This window comes from Echiichthys vipera (genome assembly GCF_963691815.1).
Source record: "Echiichthys vipera genome assembly, chromosome: 12".
NCBI classification, from domain to species: domain Eukaryota; kingdom Metazoa; phylum Chordata; class Actinopteri; order Perciformes; family Trachinidae; genus Echiichthys; species Echiichthys vipera.
Window position 1 is genome coordinate 17,619,420 of NC_139837.1, and position 25,363 is coordinate 17,644,782.

At 41.7% G+C, this 25,363-nt stretch overlaps 1 protein-coding gene across 1 annotated transcript in view; it reads right to left on the reverse strand.

Moving 5' to 3' along the window:
* The window catches only part of LOC310954732 (pleckstrin homology domain-containing family G member 3-like), a gene marked incomplete at its 5' end in the record, with an annotated part of 29,823 nt that extends 6,593 nt beyond the window's left edge, over nt 1-23,230 (reverse strand). Inside the window, 13 exons of the mRNA XM_083924372.1 lie at nt 515-616; nt 850-880; nt 972-1,058; nt 1,287-1,379; nt 1,612-1,794; nt 2,320-2,451; nt 2,706-2,856; nt 2,963-3,009; nt 3,108-3,177; nt 4,821-4,921; nt 8,088-8,626; nt 18,956-19,023; nt 23,121-23,230. Of these exons, the coding sequence (XP_083780498.1) occupies nt 515-616; nt 850-880; nt 972-1,058; nt 1,287-1,379; nt 1,612-1,794; nt 2,320-2,451; nt 2,706-2,856; nt 2,963-3,009; nt 3,108-3,177; nt 4,821-4,921; nt 8,088-8,626; nt 18,956-19,023; nt 23,121-23,230 (1,714 nt within the window). The remainder of the gene's footprint in view (nt 1-514; nt 617-849; nt 881-971; nt 1,059-1,286; nt 1,380-1,611; nt 1,795-2,319; nt 2,452-2,705; nt 2,857-2,962; nt 3,010-3,107; nt 3,178-4,820; nt 4,922-8,087; nt 8,627-18,955; nt 19,024-23,120) is intronic.
* Nucleotides 23,231-25,363: the final 2,133 nt, after the last annotated feature.

The window sequence follows — 25,363 nt, forward strand, 5'->3', positions numbered from 1 at the left end:
GAAGTTCCCAATTTCGCAGCAAAACCGGCAATGACAAGTTCCACTGACAGACCAGACCAACCATTGTCAACAACGTCATTACCATGGCGCCGTATTTGAATATAGGAAGGGAATGTCGCCACAGACACACAGATTGGAATACTCGGCAAAGAGGCAACAAGTGTTTTTATTAGCGGGTCATATGATCACCATTGTTTTAACTCTCTCTTTGATAGAGAGTTACTTAACAGACAATAACATAGGGATTTGGCTTGGGAACCAAAGGGTTCAAGTCCCCATATGGACCAAGAGAGGAGGGTGGACTGGTGGCTGGAGAGATGCCATTTCTCCCCCTGGGCACTGCAAACCCCAAAACTGCTCTGGGCACTTCTCATGGGACTCTCGCTCTGACATCTCTCCATCAATGCATGTATATAGGACCTCACAGGACTAATAAAGGCATGCTTTCTTTTTTTCTTTAATATATGACAAACAGACACACTTAGATGGATAGAGTAGTCTTTTCTTTTTTTACCTGATCTCCTTCTCCCATTTCGCCCTCCAAGATGGAAGTCGTCAGCTTGGCAGGACTCTGCTTTCTTCAGCCTCTCAGGACTGTAGTGGTACTTCCCTGGATCTGAGCAGCAGAGGGATACATCATCACACTCAGAGCCGCAATTACAAAAACAATTTTCTCCACATAGATAGATGGGTTAAGGGCTATGCCTTCCAGTTAAATTCAATAGCATTCCACATTTTCCACTGAAAATTAACCACCCTCCTCTTTTGTGAGCTGTATCTTTGGTTGCTATGGAAACAGTTAAAGTGGCCCTAGCATTACAGAGAAGTTACTCCATTTGTAACACTTACAATCTGAATTGTCCAGGATGGCTTCTTTTGCCTTTAAAGAAAAAGACAGAATGTTTAAACACGAGGCAATTCTTCCGTACCTGAGCAGATACAAATCCTGTGTGAAGGGCGGTGTTGCTTACCTTCTGTGGGACGATGGTGTTGTGGTTCTCAAGAATGAGTCGTTTAATGTGAAGGGCCCAGAGACGCTTCTCTTCTACTGACTTGGCCTGGAACAACAAGCACTTGTCATTTAGAAAAGAGTCACTGAGCTACTGTCAGTAAAGATACACCAGATACAAGCATGCATACAGAATAGAGACAGAAATTATTATAAGAAAAATCAAGACTACAAAAGTGCAAAAAAGAACCACAGCAGGTGTTTTGTGATATTGCTGCACAACCGATGCAATCTCATGTGTTCTGTTATTGGGCTGCAGAAGAAGGGTGACATTTACCTGCACTGTATGTGGTTGCTTGGGATGCTTAAAATGGATGACGCTGAAGAGCAGGGGATCCTTGGCACTGTCAAGTAGCATTAGGGTGGAGCACTGCAACAACAAGGAACGTAGTGATGTAGCTGAGGCATAACCCAATTGACTTGGTCACATTTGCTACCTTCTTAAAAATGTTATTTAATGATGTTAATCTTGTGTAATGTCAGAGAAAATATGAGCTTTCTTTCTTACACCGATGTCATATTCTTCATTTCATTTACATTTTTTAAAACGATTGAATCACCAATCAATGGGATCATGGGAAAAAAAATGTCAAAACTCATACTGAGATGTGAATCTTGTAGATATAGTGTTCTCCTCTTTTCTTGGTAATGAGGAGCATCTTTTCGAAGAGGAAGAGCGTACGGGTGTTCTTTGCCCGCAGGACGTGAAAGGTGCCCTCCAGCACCAGCTCTCCATAGGTGGTCAGGTCAGGACCCTTCCAGTTGATCAGAAGAGACTGTATCTCCTGCAGATGCACATGAAAGCACAACATGCACACACACACACACACACTCTCAGTCATATTCCTTCAGCATGAAAGAAAATAAATGGCAACCGTATAAAACAAATCAAACCAGGAAGGTGACTCAAACCAAGGAAATCATTTTAAAGCTGCAGCCCTCACTTTAACGCTCCAGTAGACTAGATGTATAGGTCAGATTCATTGTTTGCTTTGGAAACGATCTGCTGGGAAATACTTTGGAGTTTTGGGGCTTTGGATCTTTATGAAAGCAAATATGTGTAATTAATTAATTTGGGCCCTCCAAACCCTACAAGAGAGGAAAGAATTACAGAAGCACTGGATACAAAGGTACATGAGAAGATCAGAAAGTGTCTGAAGAGAGGGAGAGCTTGTAACGGAGCAGCTGATCTTGCAAACGCACCCAGACTGAGTACATTCTGTGCTGCTTGTAAGCACTGCATGTCAATGAGATAAAGACACATTTTTAAGGAGGATTTTGGCATGCATTGAGTGTTTATTCCATCTGACCTGCACTCTGACGGCATGTTCGTGTTTCCTCTTCATATCATTGATGTACCAGGCCACTCCGGTCATGGTGTCTATGGCCTCCTGAACAACCTCATAGCCCTCTTCGTCTGAGTCAAAGTGCTTTGCAATTTCCTTTAAAAACATATCAGGGACAGTTACAATTTCTGACAAGATCACTCCTCCAAGGAACTTGTTAAATCCTGCCCAGCACAAAGAGAGATGCAAGCTCAAATCAATCTTTTTGAGAGGTGTTGTTGCTTTTAACGTGTGAAATACTAGACAACTTCTAGTCTCTTAATAATAAATAAAAATCAAAGAACTATAAAAGAGAAATCACTCTTTGGTTGAAATGTTCACCCCTAAGGATGACTGAGGACATTCTTTACCTGAAGCAGCAGGTGATACTTTAGAATCCTCTGGACCGGCTTTAGCAGATAGGAGCCCAAAGGGAGGGAGCGCTTCAGAACAGCCTGTCGGTCCCTAAAGAACTTGGCCAAAGTTTTACTCCTCATGCAGTCAGTCAGGGCTGCCACTGAACTGGAGGACAGCAGAGAACTATATTAATCGTGTAAAAGTTGACTTTCAACGAAAATACTGCGCAAAAGTCTAAGTCCCTTAAAATGACTATTTTCTAGCTACTTACTTGGGATAGTTGGTGCAATACTGAGTGTATATTTCAAAGTATTCACTCTGAGGAAACACAAGTCAGACAAACATATCACTAGTGTTTATTTTTGGGAGAAACAGAGATCACTGTAAATCAGCATGAGCAAGACGCTCCCCCTCACCTTATCTACAAAGCATCGAGCGATGTCGACAGGGTCATTATCACACATGTCTAAGGACTGCAGCAGTTCACTGAAATGCAGAACACAGAGAGAAAGCTGAGTGTTAATGGACTTGTTAAGCTAATTTATTTGTGTAGACAGGAATACAAAAGCAGAAGTAAACCACAAAGGAAGGAATACTGATGAAAGAAAAAGTAAATCCATGCATTTCTTGAAAATCTCCACTAGATGGCAGAACACACTGATAAACAGTGTGAAAGAACATGCATTTGACTTGGAATTCTCCATGCCCACAGTCCCATGAAGAACAAGCTTTATTCAGAGAAAACCTGAGAGTTGTACAGTCTTTTTATGCTTTACAGAGTGTGACATCACTTCAACAACATGTGCACGACTGAAGGAGGATACATGAATGGCTCCATGGAAAAATACTGGTACAAACTGTATAAACAACCTGAACATCAATCATTTCGTGCTCCACACGAGAGCTGTCCAGTTAACATAACCCATAAGTACACAAGAATCAAACACAATTCATCACACAGCATTCCATAACTTATATCAAAGACGATGTGGCTTTGCTGAAGCTGACTAATAAGCAAATGAATCAGCATGTTCATGGTACAATGAGAAAAATCTTGGTGTGGACATTTGTTTTGGACAAAATGGCAATATTTGTTCATACCGCATGACTTTGCTCTGTCAATATTTAACGCTGAAAGAGGGTTGTGTGTTACAAAGAAATAAATATTTCTGCAGAAAAGAAAGTCTTTCTATATCAATTAATGTTCATGTTAAATGTGAGGTAATGACACCCCAAGATTACAAAGCCAAAGGGTTTAAATTAAAATTAACAAAGTAAGTAAATGTTATCAGACATCTACTGTGCATACAGTACAGTATGTATAGTAAATGTTTTGTGCTTGTCAGTTTGTGATCCCTGTGTCATAATGAATAAACTGGCATTGATATTTTAATTTTTTTAGATTTCCCCAAAGAGAGAGACACTGTAAAAAAAAAAAAAAATCTCCCTTGCAACAAAAACTGGTTTTCCCTAGGCAGCCTCCTGAAAAATTAGTACAACTGTGTTGCAGTATTAAGAAAGCATGTGGCACCTGTTCACAGACACTGTTATAAGAGACAGGATAGCTATCTCCATTGCTAACAGCCTTCCAGTGCAATGTGACTAGAAATAACGCCCACTTGCTTACAAAAGGTCAACACATGGCCCTTTGGATCAAGAATATGTCAGAATCTGTCTTGTACAGCCAGTTAGAATTTCATTAGAAAGTAATAAGAATCAAATTGTTGTTCAGAACTGTGTGATAGCCTTGGCATTACTGGGGAGGCTCCTTGCTGTGAGAGGAAAGAGGAATGTTAATGTGTGTTTTGGCATGCAGTGTGGTCAGCGAGGAGTACTCTCTGGAATAAATGTAATGATAGTTGCACCACCATTTTCCTAGCTTTCTGATATTTGCAAAAGACTGTGCGTCGCTTCTTTGTTTCTCACTGCATCCGTTTTGAGTCAGTGAAAGAAATATCAGCTGCGAGTTAAATAAAAGCATGAATTCTTAACATTCCTCATTCTTCTTTTATATAATAGAACATCATATTACATACATATGAAAGTATATGAAAATTAAAGTATACTCAGTTAAAGAAAGAATAAAAATATTGCTTCTCAGTGTGTTTGTATTTGTGTGTGTCACTTACCTGTTGAACTCATAGATGTCCTCTATGTTTCCAAACAGGGCACACACTTGCTCTGGCCGTATGGGAAGGTTACTCATATCAATAATATGAGCCAAGTAGTCCTGGTAAGACAGTAGAGATGGAGTTACACATATAAAAACAGAGTTTTAACGTATAAAAGGTCAATATTTTGTGACATTAAGTCAAGTGTCATACGGGCACTACTAAATTCCTACCAGTAGAGGGAGCATGAACATAGAAAAACAATTTTCTCCTTGCGTTTCTGTTAAATCCACTATGATGTTTCTATATGACATTTGGTTTGACCAAGTGATTCCTATAATTGTTGGGCTAGATGCCATCTAATGTACAAACATAGAGAAGTGTCGCATCATGATTTCAAGGCTTTTCTTTTTTTAAAAAGCAAGTAATTCACATACAACTGATGTGATCTTTAAAGGATCCTTTTAAGGATTTGTTCCACTGACTAGAAGTCAGTGTGACTGTCTGGAAGAGGTTCTGTGGTACCCAGACCATAAACATCAGCCCAGCCTGTTCCCCTCCCCAGATCAGACTTCCCCTGGAGATTCAAAGTTTTCAGAAGCAGATAAAAATATCTAAAAACACAGCAGTCAAATATGCCAACATCTGGATGATTATCCTCCCTCTTGGTCAATTACACACTCACGTGGCATATAAACAACTCCAAGTGGAAGAGTAAGTTGACGAGAGACAAACACGCACACATGGAACGACTATATAAAGAGCATCAATAAACAGCTTGCACAGACACATAGCCTCCCAGACGATGTGGTGTAAATACACATAAATTCAGCAGCCCTGTCGGGCAGGCCAGTTTAAGAGTATAGTCATCACATTGCAGTACTAAATGAACTGCAGCCGGTCATGGATGGAGAATTCCTGTGCAGTGAGAGCAATGCTGACTTGCAGTCAGCAGGGCGTCTCATAGTCTCCTATAGAAAACTCACCCCCAGTGTTAATAACACAAACACGTGACCTTTAGCATAGCCTGTGAGATTTAATGCTGTGTATGTAGTCTCCTAGTTTACAATGCTACAAGCTGTGCTTTATTCAACAATAAGAAAGGATGTTTTGTCCTTCATCATGCAAAATGTATATGATTGTGTGTCTGTCTATATATTTAAACTGTATATGTTTATCTTATACACGGGTCTTTCTTGAAAAAAGAGATCCGATCTCAATGAGAACTGTTTTGGATAAAGAAAAAAAAAACACTGTTATGGGTCAAATTAAAAATCATGAATGTTAAACATGAATAATAGACCTTTTTGAATTCTCTCATCAATGAACACATTCTTGTTTCAACAATGTGGAGAATGACTATTCAGGGTGTGTTCATGCCAGGTGTTGGGGATGTATTTAGACATGTAAGACCAGCTGGGTCAAACAGCTGTTCTTAAAAATTTATTTCATGGTGAGACAGTTGAGAGGGAGATTTGAGAGTGAGCAGCAATAGCTTTTCTCATACGACGTTCGCACAGTGTCTGACGAATCATCGGCAAATATTGTCTGAAGTTTTTATTTAACACATAACAGGAGATGGTCTATGGCCGACGCCTTTGATTTAAGTGAGGGCTAGTGCCTGGTTAGAGCATGCAGGAGGCATGACATGCTGCAGATGACACCATGGTCATGTAGCTGGTTCGTAATTTGGTCATGACAATTTTGGTGTCAGCTCTTAACGACAGAAGTTCCTGAATCTCCTTGTTTCTCCAGTTGACATTTTTGTTGGCGGTCTTTGTATAAATCACCCTTCTTCTTCACCCTTGGAGGGTTGTTTGCTTCCCGGTTTGGTGTGAGCCGCATGATATAAACCATCATCAACATGCCCTCTTGCTCGCTGGGGATTCTCAAACTTTGGGCTCATTTGGATATTACACAGACTGTACTAGGGAGCTGGCATGGTAAATTATGTTTGACGTCTCATCCAACTGATTAGGATATCTGCATGAGTAATGTCTAGGGCATTTCCGTTATGAAGTGCACGTGTGCAATGGGCTTTACAACACTATCTAAAGGCAAGGACACACCATGCACTGTTCCCACACATAGCCTATAGAGAAAACAATTTCTCTCCTTTCATCTATGTTATTTCTCCAGTTGGCGCAAAGATGGAGGTGTTTGTGTTGGCTGGGAGAGTCTGAGAGCTCAGACTAGGCTTGAGTTTGCTGCAGGGCCTGTGTGACCGGGGCCAGAGCAGACTGCTTGATGGGTTGCTGCTCCTGTCAACTGAAATAGTTAGAAGTCCTGGAAGTGTTTGTCAGGACCACGTCGTTTCTCAAGCTGTGACGTGGACAGCACTCCCTCCCCTCCCCGGGTGCCAGAAGAGTCTGAGACAAGGTGAGGAGAGGTGCTAGCTGGTTTACTGCCAGTAAGTCTCAGAAATGCCTCACATGGTAAAGACATTACCATAAGTGCAGTGGAGATTGTTTGACAGCAGAGTGCTCCTGTTTCTATATAAGACCCAGGAGGGATCGAGGACCAGAAAGGTCTGGAAGTTGTTTCCAGACTACAAAAGGTAGAAGATCTGATAAGATGAAAGTGGTCTGTTGAGTGGAGAAATCTTCCCTGGCACATTTTCCATGCTTCACATCTCTGTGATGAGGTTTCCGCTATCTTTGGCTAAAATCATAAAGCCCATGTTTTCTGTCATGAAAGCAGGCACTGTGTCCTAGTTGAGTCCATAATCCCAGGCTACAGGCTTTAAACTCTCACTGCACTGTAAATAAACAGAATAGTTTATATACAACACTATGACCAGATCATAAGTTGCTCCACAGCCTTCATCTCTATGAATGAGAAATCTATAAACAAATCACACAACTGCCAGATGTCAAGCAAGGCTTTTTGTCAACTGACTGATTTGTTTAGAAAGCGGGAAATCAGAACGTACTGTGGTAATGAAAATAACAGAAAAATCCACTGGATGTTTTACTCATTTGTGGCCACAAACAGCTGCTCGAAACACAGGAGACATTATTTGTTCTCAACAGCCGTTGAGTCCATTTCCCTTATTTTGGCTCCTAGCTGGCCAAATTCAGTAAATCACCTCCAAATCGTGCTTCAGACATGAAGTCATAGCTGCACATTAATCCAAATCAAACGTATGCTTTAAATACACCAAATACTGACAATTTACTCTCTACATCTAATGGTTGGCTCACAGTGAATACTTGGCTGAAAGTTAAAATAACACTGACTGTAACTGGAAAAAAAATATCAGTGCAGTCAGCATAACCCACTCACCTCCACGATGCTGCGCAGGTCCTTGACGTACATGCGCTCTGTCTCAATTATCTCTATGACAACACGGTCCACATAGGTCAGCTTTGGGTTGGGCGCCATGGCGTGCGTGACGACAGGCGTGGCGTTGAATTGAGTTATTTCAGCGCTTGCCTTCCTGACGGAGGTGGCGTTGTTGTTCCACTGGTTGCTGATCACCCTGGGCTCCAGCTGTTCCCGCCAGTGGCCCCTGGAGCATGTGAGGGTGGGACTGCGGTCCCCTGCCTGCTCTCCAACGCTTTCGGCCGGGCTCAGCTCCAAGTCTATGTCCTCCTCGCTCTGTATGGGTGGGGTGGTGGAGGAAGGAAGGGCCACGGTGCTCCCAAAAAAGCTGTGGCTATCACGGGATGAACCAGAGGACAGGGTGGACACCAGGCTCACTGGACGTTCACCCTCTCCGTCCAGCGGCTCCACACATAGCCGGTTGTAACAGTCTGGACCCAAGTCAACTTTCGCCTGGTCATGTTTACTGGTGGAGAGGGGCGAGGACAACTGAGGAGATTCTGTGACAGGTAAGAGGAACACAGACAGAAGGTAGGTGTCAGGATTTGAGAGATAGACCTTTAAACTGTGTACACAACAGCATTCTTGGATATCAAACTCACTTTGACAACCTTAAAGAGACTTTCCAAACTATAAAACATATTAAAGGCCACTTGTTTCATATTTTACAGAAAAAAATTTAAATTACTGCTAGTTATGCATTTTATTTCAGCTTTACACTTTATTGTAGGAAACTCATTATGCCTGCTCTTTTGCAACAATGTAATTAATCATATTTCCACTTTTGCATACCTGGCAGACGCCCTGTCAGCAGGCTTCTGTGCAGCTGCACTATGGATTTAAGTTAACTTGAGAGGCTGAGATGAAAATGCCAATAGTTAAAAGCACAATTACACATGCTTATTTCTCATTTCATGAAAATTGGGGTGTTATGAATACTATCAGGGTTTTTAAAAAAACATTTCATCTTAGGCATGACAGTGTGCTAAGGATTTCATTTTCTGTTGTTAACATTAAGAAATGAATGCTGTTATAAACCAGATGCACTCTCACAATGTCATTAATTATGACTTCTCTCACCAGATGGATAAATGACAACAAGGCTGTGACTGCGTTAAAACACTGTCAGGGGACAACTTTAGTTTAACAGAAATCAAGCTGCATTGAACAGACTTCTATCCACAAATCAATAAAAGACAGCTCAGAGCTCTGTGGTTCTACTCCCAGGCCGATCCGGGGAGTGGTTTACAGTAAAAGGCCTCGCTCAAATCATTACTGACATGGCCTAATTTCAACGCTGCATATTCTATGGAAAACACAGCCATTTCCTCTTGTTCTCCTGACTGCTGAAGACTGAAGCTTGGAAAAACAGAGAGGGTGGGGGGAAACTGATGGGAAGAAAAAAATGGGGAAGGGGACCAGGAGCTTTGTTTATATGTCTTTATTGAGCTACATTTGAATTGTAGAGAAATGGACTCCATATTCAGTTTCATATCCTTCCTGGCCAAGTGGGAAATTTTCCTCCCAAACGTTTCCTAAATATATGAAGTCATAGCAGTAAAAAAAAAAGAAGAGAGCACTGAGTGGCCAGTGTGCAGAGAGCTCCATTTCCTTAAATATTTGCAGGGCAAAGGGGTCAAAACCATTTTGCCAAGCTAAAGAACTGAAGCTTTGACTTTGGGCTAATAAATTTAAATCTACGAGGCACAAATCATCATAAAGCAAAACATGGAGTGACATTGCCAACTGGGGATGGAGAGCATAATTTGGTGTTGATAGTCCACAGATGTAGCTTATGCCATGGGCCTGGAATACTCTTTCACTAGTGTTGACAAGCTTATAACCTAAATATGTTCACCATTACATGTGCATCACTGGTTGGCAGCTTACAGCTGATAACACAAACCTGATGTTCTAGGAAAAATGTATTTCATCAATCTGTAGGCCCAAACTACACATTTGATTCACGATTAACAAGCGTACTCAATTGACTTATCTCCTATATACCGTTTCATAAAGAACATACAGCCTTTTACAGCTCTTCCTGGAATGAATTATATTAAACAAGAGAAATATCTCACATGAGAGCATGGGAAGTGTCCAAACATAGTGATTTATGAAGTTTTGATATGCAGCTGGATGATGGGCTTCACATGAGGACTCAAACAGCATTTCAATTCATTCAGACACACACACACACAGACACGCACATATACATACACACACACACACACACACCTTCTGGCACCCTTTAACTTTCCATGAGTCAGTTCCGAGCTCATGAGAGTTTGTTCTTGCTGCAAAACTTGCTCCAATCCACACCACACAGTTCCCATGCAAAACCTCACTGGGAGAAAAAGATGAGCTGGCGAGAAGGAGCTGACCACTAAAGAAGAAATATGTTTACGCTCTTTGACAAATCACAGGGTTGATGGTGTAAAGGGGGTGTAATAGTGGTGAGCGATTACACTCACTACGCCATTACGAATTACAACAAGGCATTTGCTTCCTCTGCTGCTTCTGCCTTTACATTTGGATTTGAGCTTTGCCGTGTCTGGCCTGTGAAACCTCTTTTTCTCTCGCTTCCACACACCAAGTATGCCCCTATAATAAAGCTGCTGTGCTGCAGACTGCAGTCAATGCCAAGTTAAAGGGAGGGGGAAGGAAAAGCACAAATCGACTCCATGTTTTCGCAGAGTTTCCACACTCTCTCCTATTTGGTATATAGTTTTTCAGAATCATGACCTCTATTTCCTTAAGCACATCCTAAGTGCCAAAGCAAGACAAGTCTGTCTGAACAGTGGTAGCGTAGGAATACAATGACTTATCTTAAGACTTAAGCACACACTTGACTCCAGCACCAGCTCAGCTTCAGTTACTGACTCTACAGGCGTGCATTATCTGTGGTTGATACCACAGGTTTCAAGGGAAAGCAGCAGTGGTAGACAACTCACTGACTTTGTTGAAACAGGCCATGTAGAGGAATGCAAATGATTTGGTCAACATGCAAGTCTGAGATAAGACCGATAGCCTGTTCCTGTTCGATGTAGTGCAAAGTGCTTCCACTCTGCCTGTCGCTCTGGACGACTCTGTAACCCCTCTACTTTTTCAGCCATTATGATGCAGTAATAAGCAACCATTATTGTGAGAGAATAAAAGCCCAGTGTCTGGTCTTGCTCGGTGCCACAGAGTCTCTTCAGCATCTGCAAACATTTATCACTAATCTCTCAAGGATCTGTAGCCACAGTGCCACACTGTTGTCAGATGTGGAGGACTGTTAAGTGTCCAGTATCAAATTTAGCCTTGTAAGACATGTATACAAGTTTTCACTTAAGAAAGCATGATTAGGCTGTTTTTGACATATTGTGTGTTGCTGTCATCATATTTTCTTATCGTGGTCTATGCAGTGTATATCTTTAGTGTGTCATGGCTTGTCTACTTTTGTTGGCTGTACAACTGTTGATGCCTATGCGGTGTTAAATCATATGCCTTGATGGTTAACAATGGGAAAATTAATATACATACTAAACTAAATGTCTTGTTACATTAAAGCCACTTTCCCTTCAGCAACTGAGACTAATCAAAGATAATCAGTGCTTTAAGACCATATTTGTTACCATGAACTTTATTGGTAGGAAAAATAGTTCTTGGAATTGATCCCTAAAAAGCCCAAATGCCAATGATGTTTTGGCAATAACTGCAGTAGGGAAAGGTAATAAAAATAAACCACTATAGCAGAGGCAGTGAGCAGTGCACACACTAGTTAAAACATCTGTTTTCTACAAAACTACCACTTGGCTAAGGCAATCAATTATAACATCTGCACACAAAAATACACTTTTGAACACGTTTTTACCAGTCACCTGTTAGCGTTAAAAGTTTTCGTATGTGACAATTTTTCTTCTGACACTTAAAACACACCAATCACAGCAGCTTAAATAAATAACCACAGGGAATCTTTTTAGAGAGATGTAACAGCTCAGTGAGCACACCTTACACAGAATAGTTGCATAGTCAAGTATATTGTCCCGGCACCAAATTTTCCATTTGTTACACACTCACACACTCACACACACAGTACACTACCTCAACAAAACTCTCCTTTGTTCCAGTTCTGCGTCAATACAGTTGGCATAACCATTAACCAAGTCAAGGCTAGAGAGATAGTTTAGTATTTGGACTACACTTCAGGCAGCCACTTAACCTCCATAATTCACAACAGTTTTTCAAAGTTTACTAGTCATAACAAAGTCGCCAGCAAGGCTGCAAGTGTGTGATCCTTAATGGCTTACATTATATCAGCTGCTTGTGTGTGAACAGATTACTAATGCCATTGCTAAAGGAAAAATGACTGGAATTCCAGATAATAAAAAAACTCCCAACCCCTCATTGTAATTCTTTGAATTCCAGTTTCCTGACTGTTAAGCCGGGGTTAACATCTACAGACAAAGGTGTGTTGGTGGTACACGCATGACCTTCCCTTCTCTTTTGTTGATTGCCTGAATCCAAATCCGCTGGACACTGCGTCATTTTGATGCAGTGGCATGCGCTAATACAACATGTAACCTAATAAACATGTAAACTTAATGTAGTTGTACGTGTTTCAGTCATGTTAAATAGCTTACCAGTCCGGGACCCTTTAGATGATGATAAAACTAGTGAGTGCGAGGGGCAAATAAATAGATATCAGGAATCTGACATGTGATTTAGGGCAAATGCTTCTGTTTAATTGCTGAAAGCAGACAGGACGCTCACTCACCGAGGGGCTTGATGACTAATCACTCTAGAACTAATAATGCAAAGTCTACCTTTACTTTCATTTAAGTCTGAGCTGATCATACAGTTAACAAAGCAGACAGTTCATAAACTTGTCAGCCTCTGACATCATGGCTGTATGAAAGGCATGCAGTACCTAATAAGGTGGTGCAGAAGGTGAATAGAAACACTGAAATGAATACACCAGCACCTGGTTATTAACTTTTCTAAAAGGCTACAGACACATGTACGACAGAGATGATCTGTATCTGTCTGACGTTGTTTGTGACACAAAGAATTCCTTTATAAGTAAAATTCTCCAGCTTGCGTTAAAACAATCTTAGCATGCTTTGTCAATGGCAGGACATATCTAAGAGACAGTGTGCTTACCATAAGATCCACTGGTGTGATCATATCAGAGCAATACATTTCAAGCGAAACATTACCAGCTATTCTGAGAACATGATAAGCCACAGCATGCAGCAATGATGTTAGTGTTCGTTTCCAAAACCCCATGATGTGACTCGCAATTCACATCAGTTCATGCAAACCAGCCTCCACGCAAATTCTACCCCTGACAAGCTATAGTTTCCTTTCCTTCTAAAACTGCCCTGTCAACGTACCTGGCTTATCCAACTTCAGTTTTGCACAATAAAAAGATTGTTCTGTACAGTTCACTGCATAACACGAATATCTACTTGACTCACAGTATTAGGAAACAAACTGGACACAAACAAGGGTAATTACATACAGTCGAGGAATTATGGTGCACCATGGAAAATGTTATGAGCATCAACAACAACATGTAACAACTGCTGTCATGTAATTGATGTTTAATACACTTATAACCGTAATATAGGTTCAAATGTGTCAATCATTGCATACCTTAAAGTATATGAAACCTGAAAGACCAAGGTGTCAAACTCCTGGATGCTTCTCCAATCCCTCCAACTCCTGTGACCAGACTATTAACATGATGAATGATGAGTGTGCACTGCGCAGTTAAAGAGGAGCTGTCTTGGAGAAAGGCACACCTTTATGACTATTTCAGATTAGGTTACTGGGACCCCCAGGTCAAACTTCCTTGTAAATTTGCCTATGCGACTTCCTCCTGTGCTGTTCTGTCTGGCTTGTGGCCTTTTGTTTTCTAACCAAATCAGGAGCAAAGAAACAGGAACAACGCAGACTATAGCTATGACCAGCATGCAAATGCTTATTCTAAAGCTGCAGGAGCATTTAATATGAGAAAATAACTTTCTCTCTCCGCTGGAAAACTGATAGTAGACGTCATTTTGTCAGTTGCATCAGTCTTTTCCTTAGCATATAAAACAATGAGGGTGAAACACTGAGGACAGAACATCCCACTGGAAAAAACAAGCCCCTGCCTGCTCTCTGTTAGTTATACTTCACACAGCCACTCCTGCTTGATTCATACTGACTCATGTATCAAAAGGCGAAGAGTTTGAACCCCCGGACAATGACTCACATCTTAAGTCATCTTGTGATAATCCTCTAGACACTAGCTTGATCGTACCTGGAATTGCATAATCAATGATGGTAAACCTGTGAAATATTGGTCATTTCAGTGCTCAGTTTCATCACATTGAGTCATCAGGGAAGAACATTCCTTATTTCCTGGGTGCCTGGCACTGTCTTGGTAGCTTCACACCTTACTTTAAATATCCTGAGGAAAAATTATGTTGTTTTTTTGTTGTTTTTTTACAAGTGATGGTAATCTACATCAAAGTAAGTCTCATGAGTTAATTTAGAACTTTTCTTACAACACATACATATCTTATCTTCCTTGGCTGCTGTTTCACCGCCTGTTCTTTACTATGCTAGCATTAAGTAACTTTTTTGTGGAGATTAAAGAGAACTTTCACCTCCCACTTTAAAACATGCAACAAAGTGGAAAATTCTAGATCCTAATTGGCTAATTAGTATGTTCAACAACAAGCAAAGAAAAAAAAACACTACTCCAAACCTTCTTTTGAAGCGACTGCTAATCTAATAACTCTTTCAGAGCCAAGTGCACAGTGTTCCTCTTGGGGGATAAAGAGGGAATCATGTTTTGCGATACATCTCAATAAAGCCCTTCCCCCCTTTAAGATCCACTCAGAACTTCCATCTTCAACACCCCTCTACAACCTCCGGCACTCAACTCCTCTCCAGGTGGCCGTTGGGAGACAGGAAGGTTGTTGTACACTGATCCCCTTGGGAAAAACTCCTCCCCACCTGGCAACGGTGAATGGCTGCCCCTCAGGAGGGCAGGAGGCACAAGCCCACAGGGTGCCTCTGAGGATTAGGCCCCAGGTTTTCACAGACCATTATCAAACAGCATGAGTCAGAACGCTGGTGATTAGACATTAGACTGATGGCCCTGAATAGATTTCTTATCGCTTGATGGAGAAAAAAAATTGGTCACTTTAAGGGTTTTCTGCTTTAAACAGTCCTTTATATGTACAAGATAGTTTGATGTAAACCTGCCTTTGGCCTCACAAGGACCTTTTAATGCTGCGTTAATAATTAACCCGAGGGTTGGTAAACAAACCGCAGTGGACAACAGGGGCCGAGGACACACGCACACTGAACCTGCATTCCACACCGACAGTCAAGGTCAAAATGTTATGCTGGGAAATTTTGGGGGAATTCTGGTGTTTAAAAGTGAAACTAGCGATTTAGATTTTTAAAATTCCTGAAATGCTTGTGTAAAAAATCTACTCTTGGATCACAACCAAAAGGCTACTATAGCAGAGTACTCAACATTTACATTTTTGTGGATTCAAACTTTCAACATACACCATTATAAAACAAGATGGGAGAAAAGACACAAATCACTTCACCAGCATTAAAGAGTGACATGTTTCATAGAGGCAGGACTCTCAAAAAGTACCAAAAATGTACAATTTTTCTTATGAGGGGCTGGGTTATGGGAGGGATATGGGTGGGTGGTGCAGGTTGGCGGATGGGGTGTTTAGGTGTCTTTGACCACTTTCATTGTAATTTTGTGAATCCTTCTTATAAAGAAAAAAAAAAGTAACCAAAAAGGACAAAGCTCCTCAAAAAGATCACATTTAATCCTGTAAACCTCGCCTGTGCTGGACCAGAGTTCTTAAAGGATCCAGCTGTGCCAGCTAACCTCAGTGCATAGGCATGTGATGATCCACTTAGGAAACTCCTCCAATAACAAGCCCCCCCTTTAAGAGCCCTTCAGGCACTAGCACACAACCAGCTTTGGATCCATTCAAAACTCACATTTCCTCTGGACAACACACACAGACACACCATCTGGGCCCTGAGGTGTGAGTCAATTGTAAACTTTACCACCAATTTGACAGTCTACAACCAAACTGCTGTCCCGTTAGCGCCTCTCTGCAGAGTCCACACAGGCTGGTGGCAGGACAGCTGTGTGAAGTGTGGAGCTGAGAAGGTCAGGGAGGAAACACTTAATTTACTTCACATCGAGCTGTTAATCACATGCAGCGTAATAAAGAGTGTGATGCTGTTTCTCCTGCAGTTTAAACCTTTAATAACACTTACTGTAAACAGCAGTCAAATGAGGAATTTAACAGCTTGCTTTGGCACTTACTTCCCTGTCTCTTGTGTGTATTACTAAAATTACTATATTAAATTACAAGAAGCAGCATTAATTATATAAACTATATTCTGCAATAACATGTAATTAATATTATTGTGTTTAGCATCACCTCTGCAGTGCCACTAAAATATTCCAATGCAGTGCATGCCTGCTTACAAACATTAACTGAATGTGAGTGTTACGAAGGAAGCTGATAAAAGAGTTTTATTGATTCAAATGCGTTTCTAAGAGGTCATCTAACAGGAACAACCACAGCAGAGAGCCTGTAGCTAATGTGGGTAATCAACCAGAAGAACTCTATAGGAGGAATGCCATTGAAAGAGGCTGTAAAATAATTTACATTGAAATACATTCTTTTGTGAGGACTATGGGAGTCGGAGCCAAGTGAAAAGAAATACAGTGAATCTGGTACTAAGGTTGTAATGATTTACATAAACCTACACAACACCAGTGAGATGTTGTGGACAAACAGGACATGGGGTGTAGGGCAAAGTTTCAGTGAGTGTGAGTGCTTGACTTCAGAACTTGGAAAAGGAGTTGCTGCAGGCTAACCTGAGGCTGCCTGTGATTAACACTAAAGGACGATTGAGCGGAGGCAGAGTTCCAGTCCAGGAGCTCCATTGATAAGCCCACTCAGAGACGCAGCCATCCCTACCATCATACATCTATATCCACAACCCTATGCCCACTGGTCCGGAAAAGCTGCAGTGAATGGAGATGATCCGTCCGTCCCCCAGGATCCCTTTAAAGCTGTACGTTCTGCACACACAGCTACATTCCTGCCTGGGGTCAAGTAGGTCAGAGGGAGCCCTTATCTTTGAAAGAGATGCTTCATGCTGCCTCAGGTCTGTTGATGCCCGTCATTGGACTGTCAGGCAAGACTTTTTAAACTGATATATTTCACATGTGGTAATGAAAGTTTAGCTTAGGACGAAATTACGAAGGGTCTTATGTAGGTACCTGTTAACCTATTCTTCTGGTAAATGTATTTCCAAGTGCAAAGTAATAAAAAGAATGCATGATGGGTGATGTGGCCAAAATCTTCTATCCCGATATATTTCATAACGCAATACTGACGTATTATCTGGTTGTTTATATATTTATTTATTGTTCTATATGAATTAACCACTTTGTAAAGCCTATATTTGTAGACTCCTGTGTGAATTCAAAACTTGACAATTTTAATTTTATTAAGAACAAAATTATAACGTGCAAGGATCTCAGAACATCAGGCATCGTCTAAATGACATAAATATTGCTGTGACACTGCTGTTTTTTTCACCATGGCGATATAAATGTTATCGAAAAATCTATATAAAACAGACATGTCTCCCAGCCCTTCTGGCCTTACAAAGCCTGCGGGTGGTGATGAAGATGAACCGCTTCTTTTCACTTCAAAACTCTTTGGCCTGTTAGAGGAATTGGAGCTGGATAGGCACCACAACCTTTTATTGTGTACCTTGACCAGACAGGGGCTTCCTTTCACCATTTGCATTTCTACTGCCTGTTAACCACATCCACTCATCACCTCACACAGATAGGGCATAACGCATTACCAGCTGCCTTGTCCCTTAATTACCACCCATCCATCCATAGCAGGGAGGGAGGTGGGGTAGGTCAGTCACACTTTAACTCACACAAAATCATCCTGAAAATGTTTCAGCTGCAAGTGGGTGTTCTGTCATGCCAAAGAGATTTCTCACTTGATATTTGAGCTGCAAAAATGAGCTGTGAGAACGTGTAGTCGGTGCAGAGTGGCCTTTTGAGAAAATACAGACACACATTTTCATGAGGGCGGCACGTCTCTCCTAGCCAAAAGCCTCCTCTGGCCAAAGCTCAACCAAAGGGACAGGCGCAGAGGGAAAAGGAACCACTGACACACTGGTATTCTTCAGCCAAAGTGGAAGCGCAGCGCCAAATGTGTTCAGTAGAGAAGAGTGGAGGCGTGAGGGGGCTGTAGGGGGTTGAGGAACAGAGCAGGCAAACAGATACAAAGAGGCCCTGTGTCAGTTCTGTGGCACTGTGACTGAAGATAATGAACACTAAAATAATACGTAATTTGAGTGGCCCCCAACATACAAGGTCAGCACTGCTGGCCAGACCAACCATCTTGGCTGTCGGTGACTCTGACACATTCTGGTTAGATGTGTGAGTGTTCAGGGGTTTCGGCTGTATGAAAGGGGTTGGCTTAGCTCCACAGTCACACAAAGAGCCTCTCTGCAAATCTGGACTGTAGGAGGGGAGTTCATTGCTCTCTCAGCTCAAGCCTCTACATTTCCTCAGTTTCTCCATTTCCAGAATTTTTCCATTTACCTCTGCTGCACTTCTGTGTTATGTTAGTACACTGTCCTGGGTAACCAGATATACCATTAGGAATAACCTGATTTATTAAAACTCTATGTTATAATTCAGGGCCATTCATGGGCAGCAATTACCAGAGCACGGGGCACACTCAGAAGAATTGCATTGTTCTTACCTTCCCCCATTGGGCCCTGGTGGAGAGCAGAATGGGACACCTCTGGCATGGCACTCAGGCCTCTGGAGCTAACAAAACAAAACGTGGAGGGTCAAATAGAATCCAGGCACTTCACGTTAGAGCTTACAGTATACATTGTGAGGCAATGTTTACCAAATGTTGGTGGGTTCTCATTAAAAATACTCCTTATGTTTCTTTCCTTTATGTTCGTTTTTTAAAAGTTCTTATTCCTTTGTCAAGTTAGCCATGCTTCCTCACTGAGGGAAGTGTCTGTTCAGGTCTTCAGGACTATAAAAGAAAAAAGTAAATTCTTCCCATTCCCCTGGTCACTGCTTTGCATTGGCTCATACCAGCCACTTGCCAAAAGCAAAGCTGGGACTAAAGTATGCACAGTAGAGGCAACTGTGACATGAGCTCATGATAATCAGTGGAGAAAGGGCAGGAGGTTAGACAGCAGTCTAACTTAACATGAATGGACACTCAAAGATTTAGTAGCAAAGTAAATGTTTAATTGATGTGTAACAGCTTCACAAAAAAGCTCACGACTCTGAATGTCTGCTACACAAAATTACTGAAGAATGAAAGAGGTGAGCCCAACAAATTTGTATATAAACTCTTCTTGCTTGTATACATTTGTTTAATAAGCGTTTAAAGTAAATCCATGTTGCACCAAATCAAGTCTGTCAGTATAATGTAACATATAATTACAGGTTCACCACTGGTGGCATGTATTTTTCTAATCCCTCATGCCAGGCTGTGATGCTGTTAATGATGAGGTGTGTCCCCTCAGAACCACTGTGCTGCCAGCTTCTCACATCACTGCCTTTCTGGCTCCTTACAAAGGATTAACATGGAAGTGCGTGCATGAGACTCGTCTCCCTGTGATTCGTGATGAGCCTCCGGCCTTTTAAACATTGCATTCTTGTGCCAGCGAGATCAGAGGAGTAGGAATTCTTCAGGGATTAGGATGGACATTGTTCATAGTGCGCTTGCTGGCCACTGTGCCGAGCTGACAGCCAGGCCAGTCGAGGCCAAACCGAGACCACTGCCAGGAGGTTTGCCAATTAAGATGTGCAGGAATGCAAGGACGAAAGCCACAGAGCTGGATCCACACATGAAGATCACTGCTTCACTGTAGAGTCCCTGCAGCGGCAGCCTGGACTCAAGTAGAGCTTGTTGACTAAGGCCCGACTTATATGGGATTTTTAAAGATTTTAGAGGGGAAAAATTTCGCTGATACTACCAATATGATGGCTGATATAGTGAATTTTTGAGCTGGAATGAAAACAGAACTTTTCACGTGGATTGTACCTGATTTTGCACCAATATAACTCTGCAAAGGGTACTCAGAAGGCTGCTTCCTTTAACAAATAACTTTATTAATGTTTTTTTGAGCCTTGCAACCACTTTTTAAAGTAAGTGTTGAGCTGGTTGAGCCCTCGAAACACCGGTGGCTGGCAAACAGCAGCGGGGCTAAGGAGTTAATTGATGCCGTTGAATGTGCGTTAGCATTTTCGGTGTGTTTTTACTGCACAAGAAAGTCAGCAACCAAAATAATTATTGGCATTTTTTTTGTTTATCTTACAGCAAAGCACAAGAGAATAGGGTAAAATAAATCTTATCCACCCTATCAAAATGAAATGGAGGTGGACTCAACTGTGTTTGATTTATTTACTTAAAACCTACCTTAGAGTTTCTAACCATTAGTTGCATCATGGGGCACTCTTTTTATGAGAGAGTTCCCATTTGTTTGTATCTCATCCAAGCTTGCAGGGCAGGCACACAGTTAATGGGAAAGACATTCATTCAATATTGCTGCATCTTTAAGAGCAGAATATAACAAATGCTGTAAGACGTGCAAATCTTTGCTCCATCAATGCAGCACTTCTACAATGACATTCTCCAAGAATGAAGCCTCCTGAAACAGCCTTTGACCAATTGATTTTGAAGTAGTGGGTTAGGATGTGTAACCTGGAGTAGTATTCATGTCGAGGGTTAGGCTTTGAACTTGTCTCAGTGAACAGTGAACTAATAAAATCCTCTGTTAATCCCATTTATGACCCCTGAGCTAACCCCACTTAATGACCAGACCAAAACTATGCTAATCTGTCTTTAGTCAATGATAGGCTAGACTAAGAATAATCGGGTCAAACATTTAGATATGCTGTAGACGTCCGGGTCTTCAAATTGTTTTTCAAATGCCTTATCAAAGGCTGTCGATAGGCATTTAATATGGTTGTGGTGGAGATGGTGAAAATGTCTAGCAGGACATGGTAAAGCAGTGTTACCCACAATCTTAGCACATCTGGACAGAATTTGACAATTGTAACTCATTAACTCTCACCTCCTGTTTGCTGACATATGGCAATTCCAAATCCTTGTTTTCCTAGGGAGGGGGCACGGACAAATTTCAAATCCTAAAGAAAACACTACATACAGGCTAACATTCATGCCAGGCTGGCCACCTGTGCTTGAACTAGCTGCCATTTAATACAAATGGAGAGCATTTGGTTCCCACAGCTGATGACTGCATTACCCGCAGCATGAACCTCCCGCGTAGGAATGTGCAACTTAGCCCTTAATTGAAGACAGATGCTACAAGAGCCAATCTGATGGTTATTGAAAGAAAGACCTGCAATGGATCACTACTTCAGATTGGCTGATAAACTTTCTTGTTCCACTAATCGCCGGACTTGACACTGATCCAGGCAGTCAAAGCCTGAATTCCTGTCTTTAAATCACAGCAAACAGATAATTAAGGTGGGCAGATGCTGGCCAAGATACAGCACTCATACAAATAAAAAAAAGGTTTATACTGAGTCATCACCAAAAATGTGTTAAAAGCCTCACTCTGAGAAAATACAAACATAACCTTGAACCAAGACATCAGGCCTAACATTATAAAGGAAAAGGGTCCTCAGGGGCTGATGGCTATCTTTAGCATTTTTCACCATCAACAGCCTGTCAAAGTTATGAGAGAAGTGAAACCACTGAATGTGTCTGCAGAGGAAGCCAAAGGAAAACAAGACTTCTGCTCTGGGGGAGAAATGTCACTTTCTCTGTCTCTTCAGGAAGGGCTACAGAAGGCACAGACAAGTCAGTGAGAATGTGACATCATATTTAAACAAAAAAAACTTTATTGGATGCCAAGATTGCTGCCAATTAATGCACTGTATTTACATTTAAGTCTCCAAAGAAAACTCCCATCAACCAGCTTCCCTACAGCCAACGGGTGATGCTCACAACTCATTAAATGCAGATTTGATCCAGCATCTGAATCCAGAAAGACAACTTAATCATCCTTTTTAGGAGCGATTAACAGCACAAATTGATTTCCCCTCATGTGGAGCAAGTTAATAGGAGGAAAGCTAAAAATAGTCCAGAGAATTCCGGCTGCACTTCTCTCTCACAGTCGGAGACCTACCGGATCACGTTGCATTCACCGTCTGCCCCAACTAGGCCAATGGGAATATGGAAGTATGACATAAGCCCTCTGGGATGTCTCTAGTCAGTCACGGCGGTGCGGGTTTCGAAGACACCATCAGTCAAGACGGATGTTTACGTTCAAAACAAATAAAACTCAAACCTGGCATGGCAGACAGAGGTGCAGGGTCCTACAGTCTGAATGAGACAGAGAGTCTTTATTATTTCAGCATTGGTGCCATGTTTATCTTGCAAGACCTCTCTCTCACCCTCTAACCCCGTCTACCCGGGCAGAAAATATCCCCTGACAAACAGCCTTTCTGTTAGTGCCCTCTTTCCCACATTACTCCTGCAGTTTGTCCCCTGACACACAGGGCTTAAGAGACGAACAGCTTTTCATTCACTGGAGAAAACAATAAACCCTTACGCTCTGTCTTCACCTCAATCAAATCTGCAGCTTTCACAAAAGGCACTGCCTTGACTCATGACTTCATACAGACACACAACATATGAGCCTCTAATTTTAGGCCACTACATTTCTGAGCATGCTGCTTAGATGTGGTGATAAATGATCTATCCCAATGAACACCCACAGGGTACTTGTGAGGAGTTCTGCCCATAGGGTGCACATACACCCCGGCCAAAATAACCTTTAATGGGAGAATAATAATTCCCTGCTGTGCTGGGAAAAAAATGATTTTTTTTCCTCTCCTTCAATGACCTATAAGCACAGAATTCATACCTGACCAGTGAAGTTGGCAAGTGCCATCTTAATTGGCATATGACAAGTGAAGACTTCCAGTTCTTTAAAATTATAAATGGTAGACAACCAGAGGGCAAGTAGTCCTCCATAATGTCCTGCAGTGTTTGGAGGGTAGAGTAGAAGACTGTGGGGTAATATACGACAGCAAGTCTCCAAATAGAATTGGAGAGTACCCATTTAAAGATGCATTACACCACATCTGCAGGCAACAGCTCCCCTGTGCCTCAGTGGGGGCTTGTCAACATTGTAATAACAAAAACAGTGTCTGGCCTCTGTTGGGTGTCTGGAATGCTAAATCACTTATAGCACACACTCTTCACTTTCAAACAAACACAAGGTTGTCAGTCCTTGTTTAAAGTCAACCTTTAACTCTCACAATGTAATTCTAGCTGCAACTTGCAAAAGCTGTAACTTTAAGGTCGTTAGGTCCGTCCAAAGCAGCATCAAAAAGGCGCTCAACCAATAAATGACAAAGAAGTTGACTTATGAATAAGCAGAGAAGAAGTTTTTTTTAAAGTTATAAGGTCACCATATATCAAACCAACCCGGCATTCTGCAGCTCTTGTAATTTTACCACTGCTCCAGCATTAGGAAGAAGGAACAGAGCGCCAGATCTGAGAGCCAAGACACACTTGGTCAGTTTCCTGTCCGGACCACCTGGAAGAGAGCGCTGTTCATCGCATCCAGGCAACATTTATCCGAAATGATGTTGAGATGTTATTGTCTGAAAGGTCAAGTGAGGTCGAAGGAGGAGAAGACGGAACTTTTCACTGGTAACTGATTGATTTTTGTCCCATTCTTCTGCAACAGCTGGTGGGGAAAGTCATTGACCTATGAAAAGCCTGCATTAGAAACCTCACTGTGTCTCACTGGGGTGCTCATTAGAAATAAACAATCAGGGGCCAAGTATGGGTACCGTAGGGGGGGAAATGGGATGCGTGGAAAGAGGAAATGACAAATGATTCAACCGCAACATGGAAGTCAGTGTGTCTCAGTTAAATGTGACACGAAAGCCTTAGTGGAAAAATCTCATCCTCTGGAGAAAAAGAAAAAATTCATTGTACAGCAGGTACCTGATCAAAGTCCACTCAACTGAGGGATTTCTTTCAAAGACAAACACTACTTATCTGACTGAAACTCCTGCCCCCCTCCGGAGCTTACAGTATATCTTGGAGGTTGTGAAATTCCATGAAGCAAAAAAATGCACCAAAGACCTGTATGCAATACCTGCAAGTAATGCCCGTAAAAGGCAGATGAGTCCATCCTGAGAAACATGTCCAAAGTGTTACCTAACTTTAAAACGTGCTCTTGGCTGAATTCATAAGCGCAAATACACGCAAGCAGATGTGTTTTTTTTTTTTAACGCTGATACATTGTGTCGTTTTAATTGGTTTGTTTCGCTGAAATGTTGCAATGTTAAGAGGGTCAACTCAATTCTTTTTGTACGACAGTAAAAGATTCGCCTGACAAATCAAACACACGCTGTTGTTTTCTGAACAGCCCTAAAAATCACACTATCCGTATCGACACAACCACAGAAGAAGAATCGTGTTGACATGTAGCTCAACTAGCTTTGAGATTTGGTGAAGTTGTCCAAAGCAGTTCACGTTAACTTACCAACGTCTTTCCTCCCGACGCCTGTCGTCCTCAGCAAAACTTTTCTCTGCACTTTCTTGATGAAAATCTTACAGTAACTCCGGTAGTTGTTTTTTTTTTTATCTTCACATGTTAAAACCGAGCTCACACTCACACATGCACACGCACAAGTCCCTGCGCAGGTCATCCGCTCGCACTGCGTCCAAACACGGCTGCATCTTTGAAGAACTGCTGAGAACCCATGCTGCATTCAGGGCCTATCGGAAATGGAGAAACTAAGATTTGGCAAATGAACGCCACAACAAGAATGTGAAACTCCCAGTGGTGGAAGAAGTACTCGCCAGTACTCTAGAAATACTCTGTTACAAGTAAAAGTCCTACATTCAAAATGTTATTTAAGGAAAAGTACTAATGTTTTAGTATCAAAATGTACTTTAAGTGCAAAAAGTAAAAGTACTGACAAGTACCTCAAAGGTGTACTTAAGTACAATACTTAACTCAATATATACTTAGCTACTTTCCACCACTTGAATAGCCTCTAGTTCTGGCTCATCGTGACCACAGATGGTAAACAACAACAACAACAACAACCACAACCACAACCACAACCACAACCACAACATTTT